The following is a 23,563-nucleotide window of genomic DNA, read 5'->3' on the forward strand; positions in this document are numbered from 1 at the left end:
GACAGTAGCCCTGCAACATTGCAGAGATGACATTGAGCTGTTGTCAGAGGGCATAAAATTTCTAGCAGCACACCAAAGTAATTTTCTTTCAGTTGAGACTAAAGTGGACCTTTCTGTTGTCGACTTTTATGCCTCCAAACCCTCCATAGATTTGGTGTGCAACAGTTCGGCTGTATCTTGAATTGAAAAGGAAGCCAAATACATACTACAGGCTTTCTGTCAGTAGTATATATTCTAGAGTTACTGTGACAAAAGCAGAAAATGGCAAGTTAAAAGTCTGATGTTTTTATCCTGTGTATTTTCCTTCCTCCCCCTTCCCTCTTACTCACTTCTTTTGGTGATGTAACAGGGAAACATAGGGCCGCCAGGACTAAAGGGAGATCAAGGGCCAGAGGTGAGTCTTTACTATATTTATGTCATGTCTGCTGTGTCAGGCAAACGCAGACGTCTAAAAACTGGCTGAACAGAAACAACAGTGAGGCTCCTCAAGTTTGGATCATTCTTGAAATTTTGACTTTGATGTTGAAGAACTTGCTGGTTCATTACAATATTAACATTATGAACATCTCGTTGTATTCACTGTTTCTTCAGCTGGTTTTGGTCAAAGTTCTTTTGGTTATAATTATAATATTACCAGAATAACATGATATTTGTTCATAGAATATGGAGATTAATGTTAACAAATAATTGCACAAGACACGTTTAACAAGGTAATGCTTAGTTTACATATTCATTGTAAATGCATTAACTATTAACACACTCATGGAAATGAATTTAACTGAGGAAACCTGAGAAGTTATTAAGAACTAGGTTTGTGAAAATATTATAAATAACGTCATAGTAATACAGCTTTTTTATCCCAGCCATGGAAAGGCGTATATAAATATAGCAGCAAGAGCACTAATCCTTGTGTAGTCCTTTTTTTTTGTTGAGTTGTTATCATTGAACATAAGCTCAGTTTCCATGGTAATATGTGGATCGTTCAGTTCATCCATGTATACAAAGACAATAATGAGTCAAAACAGGGGAAGCATATAAACAGCTGATCAAGAATATCAGCATAACAACAATATGAGCTTATTTGAAATTACACATGCGTGCAAAGCTGCTGTAATTGTCATGAAACCAACCATGGTTTATTAAAAAGGCAGCAGGAACTGCACTTAACACTGCTATTTGAAATTCTCTCGAAAGTCTACAGTGTAGCTGGCTGAGCGATAGTATTTGAAAGCCCAGACAATTCAGTCACCATACAAAAGTAGAAAATAGCCCAAAGTATTGGATTTCCTTTCTGTTTTGCCAGGGGAAGCAAGGCCTGCCTGGACTCCCAGGACTCTCAGGCGAGCCAGTAAGTATATTGGCACCAGACACTAACACTTGATGTCAAGCCTTCCTCTCTCTCATTGCTTTTTCTATCACCTTGCCATATCTTCCACTCTCTGACTCAGTCTGCCAAAATGAAAGAAAGAGATAAACAGATAAAGGTCAACAGGCAGAGACAGAGAGGAAGTCGAAAGAAAAGTCCACAATTTTTACACAGACGATCAGTAATCAAATTTAAGAATTAATTAGTGGAAAGAGGCAAATCTAAGCGCTTTATGCCAGGAATGGCAGCAGAGGCCCAATCTGTTCTCCACACCTGCTTCGGTAATGAGCATCTGTCTTTACTCAAAAGCAGGGAGGGAAAAGAGGCATTTCATAAATCCTGGCTAAGGGAAATTATGTTGGAACACGGCAGCCCGCTGAAGCAGTGAGGAGGAGGAGATAAATGTGTGTGAGGAGATGAAGGCCTGGTGATAGATGTGTCTCTTTCACCACTATTTACAGGGCTCACCAGGGGAGGGAGGGGCGCCTGGGAGAGATGGCCTGAAAGGAGAAAAGGTAGGTAAACTTCAAATCAAGTTCTTACCTCAAAGAAAACTATGAGGCTATGATGTTTTATCACAGGTTGAACATGCTAGACAACTTGTGAAGACACCTTTCAGATTACTCGTCCTGCATGCCATCCTCAATCATGTTGTAAGTTTGTGTTCTCGCCTTTGATGCCCCTGACTAGACTGTTATTTGTACGTATTTTTTTCCTTGCAATAGGACTTGTTCCAAATGCTGTGCTGAAAGTGGAAAAGAGCGCAGTTGACATGCATATTTGATGGGGTTTGTCACTTGTCAGAATAAACGAAGCTGCACTCAAGACTCCCCACCCACTGCAGTCACTCTGTTACACTCGAGGGCAGAGAAATAAACTTAAAGTGCTGAAGCCTCCTACATCCATTCATATTTATAATCCTCCTTTGTCATCTTTGCTATACTGATGCAAGAGGCAGTTCTGGTATACATTCATGTGGCAGTCTATGAATAAATACATGTGGAAAAACAGCCAACGTCTGTATGCGAAATATCAAGCTGCAGCCAGGAGACAATTAGCTTAGCTTAGCATGAAGACTGGGACTAGGGGGCTTAGCTCTAGACTAGCTCTGTTGAAGTTCACTAAAATTTACTCATTATCTACTCACCCCCATGGCAATGAAAAGTCAAGTATCAATATCAGTATCAATTTCTTATCAGTGGACTTCCGGAGACTCTGAATATGCCAGACAAGCTATTTGGAGCCATTTCATGTTTTGTTTTTTTTGTTTTTTTACATTTAAAACATTCCCAGTGTAGTTCATTTGTTTGGGTGAATGGCGCAGCACTGTTTTGCTGTGAAGCTCCAGAAATGTTTTGTAGACTGGGTGACAGAATTTTCATTTTTTGCCAAACGCTTCCTTTAATGCGCAATATAAATCTGCTTAACAGCACCTTAAAAGCTCACTTAACACATCACATCTTGTTTGTTTGATCCATAAAAAAGGAAGTTGGAGTTTTACGAGGGGTTGTGTGCCAGACTATTTCTTGCACATAAGCAGTAAGAGTAGCTGCTAATATATATATAAATAAATATATAATGTTGGACAAACATTTCCTTTAACTATAAAGCTAAAATAAAGCAAACATATTAGAACAAAACGAGCCTACAGGCATACTAGCAGCTCTGTGAGACTCACACACTGCACACTGGTGCTTTGAGGTAAATGCCAATGTCAGCATGCTAACATGCTCACACTGACAATGCTAACATGATGATTTTTACCAGATTATACTGTATGATAATGATAATACCATGTTCACCATCTTAGTTTAGGTTGTTACCATGCTAGCATTTGCTGATTAGCAAACAAGACAAAGTACAAATGATGCTGATGGGAATGTCATTAACTTTGCAGGTATTCGGTTGCAATTGTATTGAAATTTTTAGACATGCCTTTCCCCAGGCAGAGGAAATGTCAGGGGCTCATCAAAGGCAGTAAGAGTTATCCAAAATTGTGTCGCAATCCATTGAAAAGGTTTTGAGTTTCTTCAGTCTAGACCAAAAGTGGAAGACAACATGTCAATCAATAGAGACATGGTGGTAACGCTGCTAAAAGACGAGGCACTGTAAATGAATAGTGCATGTTTATTTTATACATTCAAATCCAAGTGAAGAAAATGTTCCTCTCGTGGTTGAACATTTAAACATTTAAATGAAACTGTATCCCTAACAATAGTCACTGAATATACTTGAGGCTGCAAACAAAAAGCACACACTGCTGTTCTGTTTCTGCCTTGTAGACAGCAATTTCCCTCCTACACACTTGATGGTTTTATAAGGGTCCGTGCTGTACCAAAAGCTGTCCCCTCAAACAAACAACGTTTATACAAATTGATGTGCAAAATGATCCTGGTAAATGGTTCCTGCCTCTGCTTTACCCTCCAGGGTCTCCCTTGTTCACCTTCCAGTGTATAATACAGCACAGCCCTGCATTGTTGAGATGACAGAGCCAGTCTGACATTTTGCTTCTTTCATTTAGCGTCTCAATACTGTCTGTCTTTCTGTCTCTAGGGAGACACTGGTGGAGTGATTGGGCCTCAGGGACCTCCAGGTCCGAAGGGCGAGCCTGGAGAGCCTGGAGGTGGATCTACGGTGGGTACCATATTGGGTTGAAACATTCACTTTAGTCTGGCCATGTTGGCTTCAGCCCTTGACTTACAGGACACAAAAGTAAAAACTGTTATCTTTTGTGAAGTATACAGAGAATATCATCTTCAAACAGCTGGAACAACAGCAGATAAGTTAAAAGGGAACTAGCTCCTCCAGCTGTGTAGCTGCCATGACATTATTCAGATGCAATACCATTAGGTAATCCACCATTGGATAACCCGAGCACTGGGTAATCACCTATCCTCCCATTTTGGAGCTTATAGCTGTTGAAGCACTCTCCTTTATGGACATGGCTTTGCATATAGAAATATTCATTACAGCTCCACCAAAAAGGCGGTACATGTGCAGCCATGGCCTCGGTCCTGCATGAGGGCACTTGCACTCCTCAATCACCGGCAAGTGCTCTACGGCTTTAAACAATCATGTTTGTTTGTGTGCGGGAACGCTGAACTGAACATTAAGCTCGACAGCAGGCCTACTCATCAAGCAAGGGGTACTGTGTTCAGTTGAGCAGAGTAATAAGGGGAAGATTGCGTTCAGGCAGAAGTATTTAAACCTCTCTAATGTACTCCAGCACTGTGAAAATTGGAGTGGGATTGGAAAAGAGGGCTATATGTGTGTAAGTGTCAAGAGAAGATGTTTACAGCAGGCCAATGACAAATGGTTACATAGTTGAAAAGCTAAACAAAGAGAGATGTTCATTGTAGCCTACAGCCTTTTGCATAGATCCTGATAGTCTTTTACGAACGTCATTTCTGTGTGGAGGCATCGCCAGAAAATGTATTCTAAACTTTGTTATGTAAGACAAAGAAAAGAAAGGAAAAGGGCAATAAACAGAACTCAATGCAGATGGTCTGAGCGTCCTCAATGAGTCAGCCTGCTCCAGTAGTTAATGTCACTTTATTGATTTTGCCTTTAAATGAATAATGAGCAGTTTGCTCTTTGTTTCTTGTGACTTTTGTTATTTGCTTAGATTAGCATCGCCCCTCTACCTTAAAGCACCGCTGTAAGGTTTTCTTACAGTAGATTGCCTATGCATAATGTCTACTGTAACTAATTCAAAATGAAAATGTAGTTATAGGATCTCATTAGTTGACTCAAAACATTCTGGTCCTCACAAACTTCTCTCTGTTTTAATGTTTGAGTGAATTGGTACATTTCTCCCTTAAACTGTGGAAGTGCTACGTCGTTCTAATCCAAGTTCTCTACAGCTAATTTACATTGTGCAATGTAGGACTTGTAACACTATTACATGCTGACCACTGAAATCAATGTCTCATCTTGTACAGTAAATAATGCTTACTGTAGTCCTCGATTCCAATCAAGGTTTTTCTCTGCGGTATGGCATTATCAGTCTGCTTCTAAAAGTTATTAAAAATGTTGTAAACTGTACTGAACATGAACCCAGAATACAACACTGTGTTTGGAGTGTTTGCACTGTAGAGTACCAGCAATAGAACAGCTTTTTGGAGCTGCACCTCTGATCTTAAAGTGAATTGCTGATGAATGTGCCGTGAACCCCTATTCTGGTGTCTTCTTCCTGTTGTTTTGTAGGGCGGTGGGTTGCCTCTAACTAGAGGATCGCGCGGACCGAAGGTAAGAAGCACTGGTGGTGGAGCATCACCAACACAACAATCTATACAGCTCACTATGTTAACCCCTGCAGATAGATCAATGATATTTATTGTAACTTGAGATTGGTTACAGTTAGGGTAAGAAGAACAGCGTAAGCCAATCAGAGGTAGAGTAGGGTAGTTCATGTTTTACATATTGAGTACAATAAAGGTCAGTGGTTGTGCCCACAACCCTGTCAGATGACCCCAAGCACTACTTCATCACCACCTCCTATCATGTTCCAAATGTGTTGATTTGAATTGATTTTAGAGTGGATATCCTTTGCCTACAATGATATTTTCATACTATTTGACTGTCAGTGTTAAGGAGGTTTGCTCTAGTTTCCATTTGTACAGCCACATGGTGGGGTTGAAGCTCAATGTTTTGGCCATTTATACAAAACTTTAAGCTAACTATCTCAACTGTTTATTCATTACTTTAGCTAACCTTTTCAACTGTTAATCCATTACAGAAGCTAACTACTCGAAATCTTTATTCATAACTTTAAGCAAACAATTTCAACTGTTTAACCATAACTTTTAATTATCTATCTTAACATTGATTTATTACGTGAAGATAACTGTTTCAAGTGTTTTTCCATTACTTTTAGCTATTTCAACCATACATACGACTGGTTGAGAAAACCGATGTATGTGATAATATTCTGCCAAAATATCCTCACAAACCATATGCTGGCCTGCTTCATTTGAAATTGTAGCACAGCTTTCAAGGTTTTCTGATGATATCATGCTGAGTTTGGTAGCAGGCTTGGAACATAAGGCTCTAAAGATATGGCCCAATTATCAGAGGTTTTGTCATTGTAGAACTAACAGTGCGTTGGAATACACTGTGTATCACAATTCATGCATGAGTTCAAATGAAACAGATAATGAATATGTGTATGCCATTGGCCTTGAACATAGCTGTGTTTCTTACCCTTGAAGCTACTAAAGGCAAAACATAAAGGGAAAATGAGTTCCGGCAGAGTGTGAATACCTAATGATCATGCAGTGCAGCAGCTCTCCATGACTTCTGGATTCATCCTCTCACTGCTCCTTTGTCTTTTTATCAGGGAGAGAGAGGTGTCCCAGGATTGCCAGGCGACCATGGTGAAAAAGGCGAACCTGGAGAGAGTATCATAGGCTCGCCTGTGAGTATGATGATGTATTGATCGGTCTGTGCCTCCAAGACTCATTACTTAGTTCAAACTATGATACCTTTAGATGTTTGGCTATTGGAAGAACCAGATCCTCCTTGACTATCAAGATCAGTGTCCATTAAATACGCTCTCAAAAGAAAACTGTGGCCATTACTGTGAGGGTCTGTCATATTGCACTCCGCCCTCATCAATATGCTCTGCACCTATAGTTTGAAGCTCACAGATTTGATTGCCAGCGAGTCTGCTTTCATTTTTGGAAAAACAGGATTGTTGCAGACAGAGAATCAATAGAGCAAAAGGTGTCTAACACAATTCCTTTATTGGATCCTGGGTGCTAGAGGGCAGATGGTGTTAACAAGATGTGTGATGTGTTCTTAGGGCCTCATGGGACCCCCAGGAAAGCCAGGAATTGAGGTCTGTGGAAAATTCTCTGAATCCAACGCACACAAACAGCATGTTCAAGTTTATTTTTCCCATTTTACAGCTCACCGATGCTGTGGTCTTTCAATTATTTTACTATACAAATAACAGTCTGCAGTGTTTGCCGGTTGTTAATTGGTTGTATAAGGCAAGATTGTTAAAAATCATCAGAGAGTGTGTGTTTTTCAGGGCCCTCGTGGACCTCCAGGTTTATCTGGCCCTCCTGGACCTGCAGGAAGAGAGGTGAGTGAGATCAGTGTGCCCTTCCACTCGTATTCACTCCCTCACACATCTGCAGATAAAAGATGGCTAGAAGCATAAAAGAATATCAGCTACCCACTGTGCATGAACAAGTATGATGTATCACAGCTCCTGGACACAAATCCCCACCAACTGAGATGGGTGTGACAGCAGAGCCTTGCTTGTCTGCTTGATGTCATAGCCAGGAGGCTTTTTAAACTCCTTTCTTTGTCTCAATTAAAGGGCTCCCCTGGTAGACCAGGCCTCCCGGGCCCTGCTGGACCCCCAGGTGAACCAGTAAGTAAGAAAGACTTCTGCAGTTCAGCATCACTGATGATCAATGAGATCTACTGAGCTCACCTTACATTCAGAGTCACTCCAGTCAGCTCCAGTTCTGAGATAATTAGCCAACATCAATTACCAACATCAGTTTCAGGAAAATGGTGCAGTGTAGAACAAATTGGAAGAACCCTGTTGTTAGAAAATGTTTCATGTCTTTCTTGTTTCTCCATGTGTTTCAAGTAAGAAATATTTTTTCAATATTTCTGTTAGCTCTAGTGTGAGAGAGCACCATACGACTTCTGCTGCTACTGCTGCTGCTTTTGCATCAAAGCCTTGTAAATTTAGCATTTTAACCTATTTATATTCATGCTCTGTAAAGACCCAGAAAACCCATTTATTGTCCATTTTATTTTTTTTAAGAATACATGGGCTGCATTTCAAAATGTTTTCCTCAACTCTGAAGAACAACAATATTTTGAAGATATGAGGATTCTGTCTTCCAGCAACAAAATTATTAAACTATTTCCTCAAGCATTGCAGATAAAAACTAAAAATGAAGCACTGACACAGAAATTTGTTAAAGCATGTTTGGGGTAAAGTGACATTCCTTAAAGGCATATGAGATAGTCTTCTAAATTGATGTTGTGAGCAATTGAGACGTTGCAGTGCATGAAACAAACAACAGCATCATATTTCCGAAACAGACTTGTTGTGTTGTGTGTCATTGATTTTCTTTCTTCTTCTCTGACAGACTGCCCTGCCAATTGTTGGAGACATGGGCGCTTTACTTAAGGTATTTCATCTTCGTAGTGTATGATAATTACAGCTTTCCACAAACAATAACATGCAAAGGGGTGCCTGGGCTAGTGTTTATAAATGATTATTAATGATTCACAACAATCATCCCGAATGTAAAAAGAGCTTTCAGGTTTTGGTAAATGTACATTTGCTGCATGCCAGACTTTCCTGACTTTTATGTTAAGGGACAATTCACCCAAAACACCCTAAAATCAAAAAATCCATATTTTACCTGTAGTGTTCTTTATCCAGCTAAATTGTTCTGGTGTGAGTCACTGAGTTTTGTAGATATCAGCCCTAGAGATGTCTGCCCTCTCCTGAATATAATGGAACTAGATGGCACTCTGCTCCCCCTAAAAATACATTTGAAAAACACAACTGTAATTTCTCTTTTCTGGAAATCATTACCTGGTTACTCAAGATAATCCACAGACCTTGTTGTGAGCAGTTTCATGTAGAAACAATTTCCTTTCTACTTGCTTTTAGTGAAAAGCCAGCTGGCTAAGCTAGAACATCACAACTCAGCCAAGGAGGACACTATTAATGTTTACATCCCACGCTGTCATAGCGGCCCTGTTCTCCATGAGTAAATGCGACAGCGACATTTCTGTTGAGTTCTTCAAATGCTTCTTTTTTTTTCTTTTTTTTTGCACTTTGAGCATCACAAGCCTAATGCCATCTAGTCCCATTATATTCGAAAGAGGAACATCTTTGTGATATCTCCCACCAGAACAATCTAGGTGGATGAATAGCACAACGGGTAAGAGAAAAGAAAATCAATTTTTGATTTTGTCGTGAACTGTCTCTTTAGTACTGGCCTAATGTTGTCCTACTTGTATTATAGGCAGGTAACATGCTTTACAATCTTTAAATATCTGAGATACAGATATAACATTACCAAGTGGACATAGAAGATAAAAAAAATACTAAATAATCTCTTTCCTGCAGCAAAACTGACTATAACTCCATGACAGCATATCTCATTGAATACATACAAACGCTCAGGTTGATTGTTATCATGATGACATGTTTAAATCAACTGAATATAGGTGGCATAACACATGCTAAAAATGTGTGTATCTAAAAGTGGCAGCACAGCATACACCTAATATACTGGTTAATAGTAAGTGAGTTTGATCAGCCACTTTAAAAAACTGGTATGCACCACAGTTTAAACATACCATTCTGTGGATTTTAGTTCCCATGCAAAACAACATGAGATGAATAAGAAATGCTTTTGAGAGTAGCTCTCACTTCTCTTATTTCTAAAAAGATTCCCCTTGTCTCTGGTCCTTAAACCGCCAACCCTTTTTCTGTCCTCTAACATGTTCATTATACAAGATACCCACAATTTTTCCATCAATAGGTACAAACAACATCCAAGGCCCCTTTTCTGATCAGCACTTAGGCCAAACCTCATGTGAAACACTTTACAGCCTTTGGCCTTTGTTACCTGAGATCACAGAGTAAAGAAGTGGAGAAGGAGTACTTTTGTGTGTGTTTCTTTTCAATACGGCTATTTTCTATCAAAATCTGTCTATCAAATTACTGAATAGTTCCTTTTTCTTTCGACTGGAGCAGATGAGTCACATTCCTTAATGATAAATTCTGCCGGACAGCACCAAAGAAAGTGTTTAAATTCTTATTGCATGTCAGCTCTGACAATAAATATAATGCCTTCACATTACTGATGATTAACAGATAAAGCCAGATGCCAGAAGTGTTGTAATTTTCTGTCACCCTTTTTCTTTAGTGTCAACTTATTTTATCCATTAAGTGCTCTGTTAGATTCAGCTACTGGTTACAGCCTTGATCATAGTTGCATAGTGACACTGTAATTAGTGCTTTCAACATCCTGCTGACACCTAAAAAAGAAAAGACTAAACATATTAAACACTTTTCTTTCATTCATAACCTCAGTAATAACCTGCTCTTCTTACTTTGTTGTGCTGATAACATTTCCTTGGATGCCTGGTAGATAATAAGACGACAAGGACACACAGGCTATTCTCCATTTTGTGCTTCAGATTCAGTTCCTGATTTAATGCTGCTTTTTAATGGTGCACTATACCTGTTTCTACTGCCTCGCTCCAACTTAGACCTCCTACTTATTTCTGAAAGGCACAGTGCCTATACTGAGACTGGTTTAGGGACAATGATATTTAAGATTCTCACCTAAATGTCACAGTCAATGAGTTTGACAAAGTTCACCACTCACCTAGATGAGAGACACTCTCGGAGACACTCATGGTGGGTTCACATTATTTCTGCTCTGCAGACATTTAGAGAACACTTTGTGTCAGTTGGGGTCTTGTCCTCCACCCAGGGGATGTGACATAATAAAGGGCGAAATGCAGTGCTCCAGCTCAGCTTGATGAAATCTTATCTGTGCCACCACTTTTTGCTTCCCGTCGTGTCTTGTGCTGGCAGAATGCCTGCAGTGTGTGCCAGACGAGAGTCCCAGGTCTTCCTGGACAGAAGGGAGAGAAGGGGTACCCTGGAGCTCAAGGAGTAGAAGGCATGGTGGGAGAAAAGGTACTCATCAGCATGGCAGGATATTTGGAACAGACACTGTAAACATGTTTATCTGACCGTCATACTTTGCATTACATGACACTTCTGGGTTGCTTATTAGATATTTTGAATACTTCTGTCGTAACAGGGGGATCCAGGTGTGAGAGGTCCGATGGGTAATCCTGGGAAAGAAGGCCCAAAGGTAGGCAGGAAATATCAGTCCTAAATATGCTCTGTAAGTAATGATGTAATGAATTATTTAGCTTCTCAGCATGACAAAAGAATTTATAAAATGAATAGCCTCATCTTAAGATATTGTTTATTGAAACGTGTGTTGATTCTAGTCAATAGTGATTTACACTGACAAACACTTCTCATAAATAGCCTTTGGTATTATCTCAGGAAGCCTAACCAGCTGTTGTACAACTCGTATTACTCTGTACACTCTTACTGTATGTGCTTCCAGTGGAAGTTGTTGCTATGGATACGGTGTTGCACCATAGTGAAAAGGGCTAGGCGATTTCAAGTCGTGTGCTGTAAGAGTGGAAGAGACATTTTGAAGTTTTTACCCGTCAGCCTTTACTTTTTCATGTATGGTGAAAAACATTCAGTTTTCCCTCCCTCACTGGTTCCTGCAGGGGGTAAAAGGAGAGAGAGGGTTCCCAGGCCCTACGGGAGATAAAGGCGATGAGGTGAGTGGAAAAAAAAGTTCAATCTTAACAAATGAATCCAGTAGTTATCCAACCATGCAGAAGTCAGTGTGACATTGAGAGGGACATTTTTCAAAAGAATGTAAATATATTGTAATGTCGGCCTCATCTTACAGCCCGTCTGCTCTGAAAGTCTGTTTTCAAAAGAAGCTATCAAAAGCCATCCGCAGCGATGTGTGCGCACTATGCCCTGTCTCTGCACTCGGAGGAGCTACTTTATAATGAACATGGCCTGCCCTGCATGTTTGTGTGTGCTAATTAAAAAACGAGCCACTCTTAAGAGAGGCTGAGAAGCATTTCACAGGTCAACTTTCAACACTGAACTGCAATGGCAGGAGATTTTCACTAACAGGCACACTTGTTTGTTTTGGATTTTATGGGCTCAATAAAAACATGTTTTATAGCCCCGTTGAAGTTTTCTTTTCTTTTCACTGATACTAGAAATAATTGAGAGAAACACATAAGGTGCCATCTCTGAAACACAACAAACAGGACCAAAATGCCTTAACGAAACAAGTTAATATAGATGTTGCACGTACGTGAAGCGTTTCACAGCTTCTGCTTATTCAAAGGTGCTATGAAGATAAGAAAAAATTAACATAATCCTAGTAGTCATTGGTATAAATAGAAAAGTTTTCTAATTTATCCTCTGCTGTATACCTGCAAGCTTTATATGTTCTTGTTGTGATTGGATTTCTGAAAAGCCATTTCAGGCATGAAGAAAACAGGTTTGATGGGACTTGGATCAATAAATTACACCTTGCTCTTTAGGTTAAGAGTATCTGCCTGCCCACATCACCCTTTTCCATCACTGCCATAAATGGAAGCATTACAGATGGACTGAGTATAATAAATGCTTTCAAACTTGTTGAAAAATGATCCACTTGTTCTTCCAGGGGCCTGCAGGAGTACCAGGACTTCCCGGTGTGACAGGTCGTACAGGGGCCCCAGTAAGTAGCCGGGTTTGATATTGTACAGAATCTCTTTCATTTTTTTCACAGCAGAACAAAAAACTCCTGCACACTATTCACCTCACTTGCAACAGGAATACATTTTTTATTCACAAAGTTTTTGTACAAAGACCTTTATCAGGTAATTTAACTTGAGGTGAACAGTGTGCTGGAGTTTTTTGTTCTTCTCCTACGCGCTTGTCGATCCACAGATGTGCAAAATCGTTGCTCTGTGAATTATTTCATAACACAAAGTACTTTTGTGGTTAATGCCCTTACTGCTTTTGTCATGAAATGTGCATTACATTGTAAGTATGCTGTCCTGTTTGCAGGGGCTTATGGGTAGACCAGGGCCAATGGGCCAACTGGGAGGAAAAGGAGATAAGGTAAGGTGTTTAACCACTCAAGCAGTTTTCTATATAATGTTGGTAGTGGGCCTGCTTTTGTGGGTCTTATATACAGTTTACAGTGGATGAATGTGCACACTATATCACTTATAACTCAATGTTTGTTGATTTGCATGCTGTGTATTCAGATATGTTTAGTTGAATACTCAAACCCTATAATAAATAAATGGGTTTGAGTGGGAGTATAAATATTTTTTACACCTTTTTTTCCACTTAAATGTAGTTTTATCATACATTTGGAAGACAGATTAGTCAAATGAAAAAAGAAGACCCCAGTTCCTTTAATAAAAATGATTGGGTGCAACAAAATGAAGGAAATCTCTTAAAGGAATCTTTGATTTTGTTTTATTTTTTACACAGCTGGCAAATGAGGTTCCATATCATTGGATTACATTAGCATGCGACTGTGCTTGACAAACATTTCCATTTTCACAGAAATGTTTAAGAATTCCTCTGGTTTGTGTTTGGCAGGGAAATGAAGGACCGCCGGGCAGACAAGGGCTTCCAGGACCTCCGGTAAGTTCCTCGTGCCTCAACAAGAGCCAGGTGCTGAAAACAACACTGAAAACCTCTGTGAGGGTTGTACGTCCTTTATGTACACTAAATATATTTAAATGTTAGGATTCCAATAGGTTTTTTTGCACACACTGAATTTCTTCATTTTGCTTAAAAAATCTCAAAGTTACATTTACATTTACATTTAACATGACTTTTTTCAGCACTATCCAAAGATCTAGTTTTGCCACGAACAAGTAAAGTTTAGAGTAAAAACCTCTCTTTGGCAGCTCTTCCTGTACAAATGACCATCAGTGCACTTGATGGATATTTCAGTCTAACAGTGTTTAGTGTAACAAGAAAAACATAACTGACAAACAGGTACAAATATGATGAAATTGTGGCGACCTGCTCACTGGCATTGAATCATGTTTCCTCCCTTTAAAAGGCCAGTGAGTAAGCACTTCCAAAGGCAAATCTATAATTCATCAGCTGTCCCCTTGAACCTGCCGTGCCCCCCCTCCTCACACACACGCGCGCGCTCGCACACACACCCTGGTCTCATAAACTGCAGTCTGGGAGGACAGGGGATGGCTCAGTGGCCTGAAAAGGGCACACACGTCCGCTTGCTTCTAAATGAGAACCTTGACTCCTTCTACATTTACAATAGCTGCCCTCTACCAATCTATCATGGGAAAAACATCCTTTTTATGTTCTAATACTACCCAAGAAGCCTAGATTACCTAGTTCTCATACCCGAATCTCCTTTAATCAGTGTGCCCTTTTGTATTTCTGAGACACTCTGAGACTTTTTTTCCATTTTCTGCTGGCTCAAGGATTATTAAGTCTACTTTTCTCTGTTTTTCTTGTTCCTTTCACTTCTCACTCTCCCGCACTCTCTTCCCCTCTCTTTGTGTAATCACCAAATGAGCTATTGATCTCTCTCATGTAGCTTTTAAGAGCTTACCAGTGTATAAAAGCTTGAAACCTACTGTACAGTTTCTTTGTAAAGACTCTTGGTGCCTAAAACTCACAGAGGAGTGATTTACTGTTTGATTGTGTTTTAGGGTGTACCCTATGTGGAGGGCAACGGGATGAGCAGTCTGTACAAGCTGCAGGTAAAGACTTTAACTCAATGATAATGTCATTATGATCCACTGAATGTATGATACAGCACCGTAATCATAATGTCAGGCAAGAATTGATGCTTGTGGTTAAAATGTGTTTGACCCATATTGTCAAATATAAAGTCATAGCATTAAAAAATGTCTTTTCAGAGCGGTGGAGCTATTTTAGGACCCCCTGGAGCTCCTGGTGCGCCGGTAAGCATAATCATTGGTATGCCTGAAGCAAATCCTTTACAGTGTACTGTGGAGAAACTCTAGCGCACGGGCATGTTGATACTGTATGAGCGGCAGAACCTGGGAGAGCCAAATAACAAATAACCTGAACAGCCCTCCAGTGTTATCTCGACTTCTGAGGCCCCATCATAGTCAATCATGCTCATTGAGAGCTGGTGGTTGGTGAGGGCCAAGAGGCTTCCTGACTCTCAAACAGGTGTCTCTGGCCCGCCTCAGGACACACAACATCATTGATATGCAAAATGGACTTATAGAGGTTCAGTTGCTCTGCACGGTGCCAAGCCGAAGTGACCTGATTCTCTTATCAGCTCCCCCTGCTCCCCCTTATCACACAGTCTGTAATCTGGTCCAGTCCTGGGAGACATTCACTCACAGGCCTCGCAGGGATCTATCCACCACAGTGAACACTAAAGGTTGTGACATAAAATAGACACTCCAATATCCCCAGTGCACAATGCACAAGAAGCACAGCTAAATCTTGCGGATGCTTCTCCCTGTACTGCATCCATCAGAGCCCAACAGCTCCTCTGGAGCAATCAATGAGAGAGCATCTTCATCAGTGTTAAGAGGAACAGGGGCCTAATTTATCAATTATTCCTCATTTGTTTAGCGTGGTAAAAATGCTGAGATGCTTTACTGAGAATTTGCACATGCATGGCCAGTGTTTGTGAAGCATGTTTGATAACCAGAGTGGATTTTATGTAGTGTTGTAAAAATTACCCAAAATTCGTACTTTTGTAAAAGTAAGATATTGTGTGAAAATGCTACTTTGATAAAAGCGAGTACTTGAGTAAAAGTGACTCAAAAAAACGATAATTGGTCAGGCTGATTATTCTACCCGATATTCAGCATTTTTCAGATTATTTGCATCAGTGTTTTTTGGGTTTTTTTTTTTTCTTTATCTGATATCGTATGGAATAAATTAATTTAAATGTACTGCTTTGGCTCTGATGCAGCATGCAATCTGCAAAGTAACTAGTTACTAATGTAATGAGTAAAAAGGACAATATTTGCCTCCAAATTGTGGTGGAGTATAAAGTAGCAGAAAATGGAAATACTCAAGAAAGGGGCAGATATCCCAAATTGTACTTAAGTACACTTGAGTAAATTTACATTACTCAGTTACATTCCATCACTGACCATATGATCCTGATCGTTTTCAATCTTGATTGAAGGACCACAGTTACATTTAACACAAGGCTAGCATGATTTACTGACAGAAATTGCGGAAAAGAGAAGCAATAACGACTACTATTAATTTTAATGGCAATAACATACAGTAGCCATGTGTCATTTCAGACTTTATTTATGACTTTTATGGTAGCATTTGTCACATTCATGAGAGTAATCTGTCCTTTTCTTTCTCTCTTTAAAGGGTCTCAAAGGAGATGAAGGACCCTCGGTGAGCTGAAGCCTTTCATTCTGGAACATAATGAAATATTTGTCTATTTTCTGTGCTGCCCAAAAAATAGAGAAGCCAGAGTTGCCAGTTGCTTTTCATCATCGTCTCTGTGGTTCCCTACAACATAAGTCAATACACCCTCAAGCCTGAGCACTTAACCACTCTCAGTAGAACTCCAACACACAGCAAAAAAATGATCACATCTCCTGCAAACCCTTGTACCATATTGTCTCTTGTACCATATTGTCTTGCCAGTGGGAGCCTATGAACTCTTTCTGCACTTCAGATGTCCCTCCCCCCCAGCACCAGTGCCATACTGACGCCTGAAAACAATCCCCACAGACGTGGAAACAATTCCACACTCCTGCCATCAACTTGAATTCTTTATTCTCACGGGGCCAATTGCATTTTTTATTGTTTTGTTGCACAGTGATTTTTCACCAGGATGTTAATTTGACATTTTAATAAATTGTGTGAGCGGCTCCAGTGCTGTGGCGGAATTGCCCCAATCCGTCTCACAGCTGATCCTCTGGCTGGCCCTCTCTCCACCTTAGCCGCACTCGCTTATTCATGACAATCTACATGTGTGACAATTACCTGCACAATCCGTCTATGTCAGCATCGGTTGCCCCTCCATTCTGTGTAATGGCATTTCTCCATGGCAGCTAGAGCAAGATGAGGTAGATAGAGGCCATCACTTGCTCGAGCGCTGGGAATGGGTCTCTATTTTTAGTGCGGAAAGCGAAGTCTGATTGTGATTGTCAAATGGGGCCCTTTTTCTATCCCATCTGTAGCCTACAAGGTGTGACAGCAGGTGTCATAGATCGTATAATACAATACGCTCAGGTTGAAGTATTGTCCTCTTAGGATTATCTTTGTATTGACACATGAAGGCTTGTTCTAATACCTGACCGAGAATATCAAGACATGTGAAATCTTTGCTCCTGCAGAATTTAATTTACCAGACTCCACAGAGCTTTGATCTATATTTGCTTGTTTACGCGTAATGTTTACTGACAGCCTTGGAATGATACCTTTTACCTTCTGGTAGCTCATCACCAAACTCATTCTCCTATTGAGTATTGTAGGACAAAAATAGCATCACTCTTTGTTGAAAAACAGGTGAAGTTACACCCCTTTGCTTTATCAGTGGTGACTTTTTTTTTTTGTCTTGACACAGCATGTGGGTTGTTTCTCTCACAGGGGGAGACGGGGGCCATGGGATTACCTGGGCTTGAAGGGCTACCTGGTGCCAAGGTAAGCATAAGAGAGAGCATCTTATCTGCCCTGACCTAACCTGATTACAAAGTGAGGGAAAGTGCTTTCTCTGTACTTCATTCTCATTACAGAACATTTAAAGAGTTTGAATCTTGTGAGCGATATCCAGCATGCTCGCCAATGTGAAAGTGAAACACATTATTTGTTCCAGCTGGAGTTATGAGTAAGGTAAACTAATTATCTGTAGGAGAATTCAATCGCTTGAAATATTGTGTGAATATCAGGTAGAAATCTCTGAAGTGGATACACAGTAACACCACAGCAAAAGAGCCAGAGTCAGCATGTAATAGTTAACCAAGACAAGTGAATGGCTGCTAATGGACACATTTTCCTTAAATCAAAATTATATAGAAATTGGCATTTCTACATAACATGCTGTGATCCTACCCTCTCACTAAAGTGCAGAAACAAGTGATAGGTGTTTGCTTGTGTGTGAGTTGAGGGGTGGAACGTTTCACTTTCCGTGACATCCGGAGCAATTTATCCTTTAGGGGCAAACTGTCAAAGGTGTGACATATGCAAAGTCTTTGCTGCTGAAATATGAAGAAGACTTAAAGTCTTAAGGAGGTTGTTAATCATAACTCCTTATTTGTGAAGAACTTGTTGTGGTTTTAAAGTGTTTGTTTTTTTTACATTGCTGTTGTCCAAACAGTGAGGAGCCCAGGAACATTTATTATCCCCGCGTTCAGGCAGTTTCTCATATCAGTATCTGTATATCTGCTTGACATGACAGTGATTTATGTGTTTTCTTTATGTAATGTGCATGTCATCTGTCTGACACGTCTGCAATGTTTCCTTCAGGGGGATATTGGTTTGACTGGTCCTCCTGGAATGTCAGGTCCTCTAGTAAGTGAGATTTCTAATTTATTATCTGTTTATTTTCAATTCCTATTCACCGATTCATACTCCTCCTTGATCAATCATCTGTGTTGTTTAAGTCCGCTGCTGGCAACAAGTCAGTGATGTTTCATATAGTACACAGAATAGCAGCTATCAAAACATGAGTCCCACAACACAACGCTCCTTCAATCAAGAACTCGGATACAAACCTGTGGTCTGTTCAGTGGATTTTCTGTGCAGCTATTGTGGGCTCGTTGGTATATTATAAATGGGAGGCTGCAGAGGTGCTGTAGATATGACACCATTGAGGACCTGTCAAACGCGGTCTGTTCTCTTCCTGTGTTTGTGATTGACAGGGGAAGCCCGGCGCTCGTGGAGAGCCAGGGATCCCAGGAGAGCCGGTGAGCCGCAGCCTCTAACTCTCTTTGAGCTGTCAATCCACGTGTCATTCCTTTGTCACTGCCAACTGACACATCGGCTGTCTCTGTTCTCTGACAGGGTGAGAGGGGGCCGCTTGGAGAGACAGGATTCCCAGGGCCCGAGGGACCCCAAGGTGTTGCTGTAAGTATGCTACATGAATTCTGTTGCTCTTCCCTATATAATCACGACTAGATATTGCTAAAGCAGCTTCCAATAATGTCCAGGCTTTGAATGTTATACCATATTATTGGGAAAAACACAACATGATTCAAGGACAATATGGACAAAATATGTATGTTAGCGATCACTTGTCCTGTAGATGATTACATTTTTCTATGTAATTACCATCAGAGATGGTTTCTGTAATTTTCGCTGTAAGCGCACAATGGAACAGTGTTCGCAGAGCAATCAGGATCATTATCCCTTGGTTGAGATATCTCATTAACTGTGGAGATTACTAGGAGTGCAACAGTGCTGATCCAATCGAAGGTGGGAGCTGATACAAAATGTCTTTGTTTGTGCTGCACTCCTTGAGCAGGGGAGACCTGGTAAAGACGGAACTCCTGGAATCAAGGTGAGTCGAGCGAACACGCTGCAAATCCCCTTATAGAAAGTGCTTTACATCAGCCGAGCTACAGAAAGATGGCACAGCAGATTTTTATCCCCCTCCCCTCAAGCTACAGCATCCTGAGTGCATTAAAGCCATTTGCATATTTGAGATTTTAACGATAAAAACTAAATGAAATCCAGCAGATTTAAGGCTTTGTTGACTTTTAGTCTTTTTACCCTAATTATACAGTTAATGCATTCAGGCAATGATAAAATGTTTGTAATAGAGGGCAGCAGACACTCAGATTAAATATTCATTTTCCTGCCTGATGAACCTGGCTAAAATTGAAACAAATACTGCAGCAAACTCTGCTTTTAGGTGACTAATCAAATACATTATACACTATTTACTCCATAATCACACAAAACGGGCTCACAGCATGCAGAACAGATCTGCTATGAATACCCATCCCTAACAAATTATATGCTCTAATACAAAACTGGTTTTACTCTGAGTCTGTTTTGCTTTCTGATTTACAAGATTTTTGTCACCCAACACCTTAATGACAGCCCCTGCAGTTTATTGTTTTCTTATTATTGTTAGTTAATATCTCCTCCACAAAAATCTCGGCATTGCATGGCGCCTTTCTACAGCTTTCTCCTCGTGTCTTTCTGCCATTGGTAGCTGAATTTTCGGTGTGGCAACAGTGCCATCTAGCAGGTGGCTTTACTCCTCTGCCCTGACTCCTTGCACACTGCTTTGAGGTTTAATGTAATGCTCAGGGAAGCACATTTCAGTGGGCAAGATGATAGATTTAAGCCTCCCATCAGGCATTGGGGAATACAGAGTAGTGCAGATTAAAGCAGGCAGGGGAGAACAGCATCACAAAGAGATGCCCGTTTTAAAACCACATCATGCCAGATTGTCTTTTGCATGGCTCCTGTAATCCAGCAGGAAATTGATACAAAGATGCTCCCAGAGGTATTGCTGTGAGCACAGTAAAGGGAAGCAATGAGGAGTGACAGGGAGGGATTGGAAGACACAAGATGTTGTGACATGAAGTCCCAGACAGGTATTTTCTCTCCAAGCTCCACCGTACAGTAGAGACAGCTGGTGGGAAAGCATCTCAAATGAAAGCAGGAGTGATGCAGAGAAGCCGTGACATTGCAGAAGGTGAAACACTATATGGGGGAGATATTATACAAGCAATACACCTGAGCTGAGAGAGAAGCAATCAATGCACAGTCATCTGAAAAGTGTACGTTTCTCAAAGTCAAGTAATTCGGGAAAAGCATGCTCTGTTTTTTTCTTTTGCTTCTTCAGGCCACAGAACAGAAACTTCTGCAAACATGAGCAATCTGCTTCATATGTAGGGATCAGAATAATAGATCATTGTGCGTGCTCCTGCATGTTATTGAACATCAATACTTTGCCTGCACTGGGTGAAAAGCACAAGGGTCAGCATGATTTCTTTTTCCAGTTGTTTCTCCTTCACTTTTTTCTCTTGAAATAAATGTTTCTGCTTTTTTATTTGAAGGGAGCTACAGGTAGACCAGGGGACAGAGGATCGAAAGGAGAACGTGTAAGTAGCACCATTCCTGTTTTCCTAAAAAGAAAGGATTTTTTTATGACTCAGACTCTAATGCACAAAAAGCTTTTGATGAATAGTAATGGAAGTCTTCACTTCAGCACAAATATGACTAATCCCCTAAAGGACATAAGCACTAGATAAAGGCATTTGACGCTGTGTGCAGTTTTCTATTGTATTTGCAAGGCAAAATTAAAGAGCTCTGTCATACTTTTGCTGTAATCTATTGCAAAAAGAAGATGCAAAATGAGGCTTTTAGCTTTATAGTTGGCAAAAGAATCTGAAGACAGGTGACTGACTGGACACATTAGGAGAAATAGGTCAGTACACAGCATGTTAAGTGATTCATGCGTCACTGAAGGTAGTGAGTGTGGTGGAACTCATGCCAGCCAGGAAATGTAGCTTTGATCGTTTGCCTGTCAAACGCAGATCTAAACAGTCTGGTCAGTACTGTGTCATTTTGAGCTGAGACATGTTTGGGTTTCTTTACCACAGGGTGATCCGGGGATTCCTGGAGAGAGAGGTGTTCAAGGCGAGCGGGGTCGCATAGGAGATCCTGGCCCTATTGGACCGATTGGACCATTCGGGCAAAAGGGCGACCCCGGCCCTCCAGGACAGCTGGGGAGTACAAACCTCTTGGTGAGCTATAAATTCACAGATGCCTCCGAGCAAACAAAGACTATCCTCCCAGATGACTGTAGCCTCAACCATCCCGCTTCCCTCCTCAGCTTGTGTAACTAGTTCAGTTCTCATATGGAAAATGGTGCAGCACCAGATTTGTGCATGAAACATCAAACAAGGCTGTGCAAGGGAGGCTGCTGTTCTCTTTCTGCTCAACGCTTCCCACTCCTCATCCAGGCGCCACAGAAGGTCAGAGAGGGAGAGAGATGGAGACAGAGAGAAAGACTGAGATATGTGGGCGTGCCTGGAGCTCTGCAGAGCAGCAAAAACACCTCCGTGTGTCACAGACATTTTACACATACTGTACGCAGTCACAACAGTTATACAACATTCACAGCAGAGATGAAAAGCTGTTTTGAATGCAATGATTTAAGGTCCAAGGCTACTCTTGTTTGAAAGCTCTGACAGTGTTTGTGTGAAAGGCTGAAATGACTGACACAAGGTGCACTGTCTTCTTTTAAACATGTTATTTTGGGTTTCTGGATTCTTTCAGTGGCAGAGCATATATTGTTATATATTTGCCTTGATAATACAGACATTTAGAAGCATACCGAGCTGGTACACTTTTCCTCGTAAGCACACTGCATTACTACAGATTCGGACATAAAGTAACAGAAAGAAGTCTCTTTATTGAGTTATAATATCTAGTTTATTATTCCCTGACTGAATCTATTTTATTTCTGACTGGGTTTAAAGCGCAGATGTTACATTATAATGCAAAGTGGGATTTCACGGAGTAGTTAGAAAAACAGAAAATGTGAATTTCAGCAGTAATCTCTCCTCCCTGCCGTTATTTTCAACTCTGTGTTGAGGTACAACATGTCAGGCATCCATTTGATTTTCATGCTGTGATAACTGCCTTATCTCCTCTGCTGCCAATTCACTATGAATGAAAGATGACTTGCTGTTGTTCTTTTTTTGTTCAAAATGTTTCAGTAAAGTTTCTCTTCTTCTCCGCCGCACACACAGGGTGATCCAGGCTTCTTGGAGGATCTCAGAATGCTTATTAGAAAGGAAGTTTTGAAGGCTTTCGAAGGTACAAATCGCTCCGAATTTATTTTACATATTTTCTCGCCGTCTTTACGCTATGCTTTTTCAGCATTCTGAATTTGAATTTTTCTTTTAGAGAGGCAATCGAGTGCTGCCATGCCGCAGAAGACACATGCAGGAATCTTAGCTTCACAATTCCAAGGGCCTCCAGGACCTCCTGGCAACGACGGATTACCAGGCCATCCAGGAGAGCCTGGACCTCCTGGTCCTCAAGGTAAGAGCACAGCTGCCAAACGTAACTGCTGGATGACCACCACCCCAGGAAAATAACCACCTCTGTTAAAGTGTAAGCTAGAAATAACACTCTTAACCTTTAATTGCTCAAAACTATTGGTGAGACTTAATTAACCCCTCATTACCTGATTTAATTATAATTACAGTATATATGTAGCCACGCCATGTGTTCACCTCATTGGTGTTTGAATGAACCAGTTAGATCAACTGACATATGCTGTCCCAAAAAAGCCTTCAGTTAAATGGTACATAGTAAAGTACATTTTCCTCTTACTTGTGGTGCTTTTTATCAGTCTAGATTATTTTGGTGCAAGATGTTGAGTTTTGGAGATAAAGGCTATAGAGATGTCTGCCTTGTCTGGAATATAACGGAACTAAATGGCACTCGGCATGTGGTGCTCAAAGTGCCAGTTTAATGTCTCTTTCTAGTAATCATGAAATGCTTAGTCAAAATAATCCACAAACTGTTGTGAGCAGTTTCATGCAGGGACTGCTTTCTTTTTTTTCCCGAACTACACCCGACAATCTTATCAACACACAGACGGAAACATG

The 23,563-nt window shown here is 40.6% G+C and overlaps 1 protein-coding gene across 1 annotated transcript in view; it reads left to right on the forward strand.

Annotated features, from left to right (window-relative positions):
- Positions 1-23,563, forward strand: part of LOC141009710 (uncharacterized) — a 102,957-nt gene that overhangs the window by 70,425 nt on the left and 8,969 nt on the right. Inside the window, exons 21-47 of the mRNA XM_073482400.1 lie at positions 1,304-1,348; positions 1,828-1,881; positions 3,920-4,000; positions 5,573-5,614; positions 6,705-6,782; positions 7,170-7,205; positions 7,401-7,454; positions 7,695-7,748; positions 8,485-8,526; positions 10,962-11,066; positions 11,194-11,247; positions 11,684-11,737; positions 12,652-12,705; positions 13,038-13,091; positions 13,584-13,628; positions 14,675-14,725; positions 14,885-14,929; positions 16,344-16,370; positions 17,574-17,627; positions 18,450-18,494; positions 18,845-18,889; positions 18,987-19,049; positions 19,447-19,482; positions 20,996-21,040; positions 21,542-21,685; positions 22,697-22,763; positions 22,854-22,991. Coding sequence (XP_073338501.1) covers positions 1,304-1,348; positions 1,828-1,881; positions 3,920-4,000; positions 5,573-5,614; positions 6,705-6,782; positions 7,170-7,205; positions 7,401-7,454; positions 7,695-7,748; positions 8,485-8,526; positions 10,962-11,066; positions 11,194-11,247; positions 11,684-11,737; positions 12,652-12,705; positions 13,038-13,091; positions 13,584-13,628; positions 14,675-14,725; positions 14,885-14,929; positions 16,344-16,370; positions 17,574-17,627; positions 18,450-18,494; positions 18,845-18,889; positions 18,987-19,049; positions 19,447-19,482; positions 20,996-21,040; positions 21,542-21,685; positions 22,697-22,763; positions 22,854-22,991 — 1,612 coding nt within the window. The remainder of the gene's footprint in view (positions 1-1,303; positions 1,349-1,827; positions 1,882-3,919; positions 4,001-5,572; positions 5,615-6,704; positions 6,783-7,169; positions 7,206-7,400; positions 7,455-7,694; positions 7,749-8,484; positions 8,527-10,961; positions 11,067-11,193; positions 11,248-11,683; positions 11,738-12,651; positions 12,706-13,037; positions 13,092-13,583; positions 13,629-14,674; positions 14,726-14,884; positions 14,930-16,343; positions 16,371-17,573; positions 17,628-18,449; positions 18,495-18,844; positions 18,890-18,986; positions 19,050-19,446; positions 19,483-20,995; positions 21,041-21,541; positions 21,686-22,696; positions 22,764-22,853; positions 22,992-23,563) is intronic.

Source organism: Pagrus major, chromosome 15 (genome assembly GCF_040436345.1).
Source record: "Pagrus major chromosome 15, Pma_NU_1.0".
NCBI lineage: Eukaryota > Metazoa > Chordata > Actinopteri > Spariformes > Sparidae > Pagrus > Pagrus major.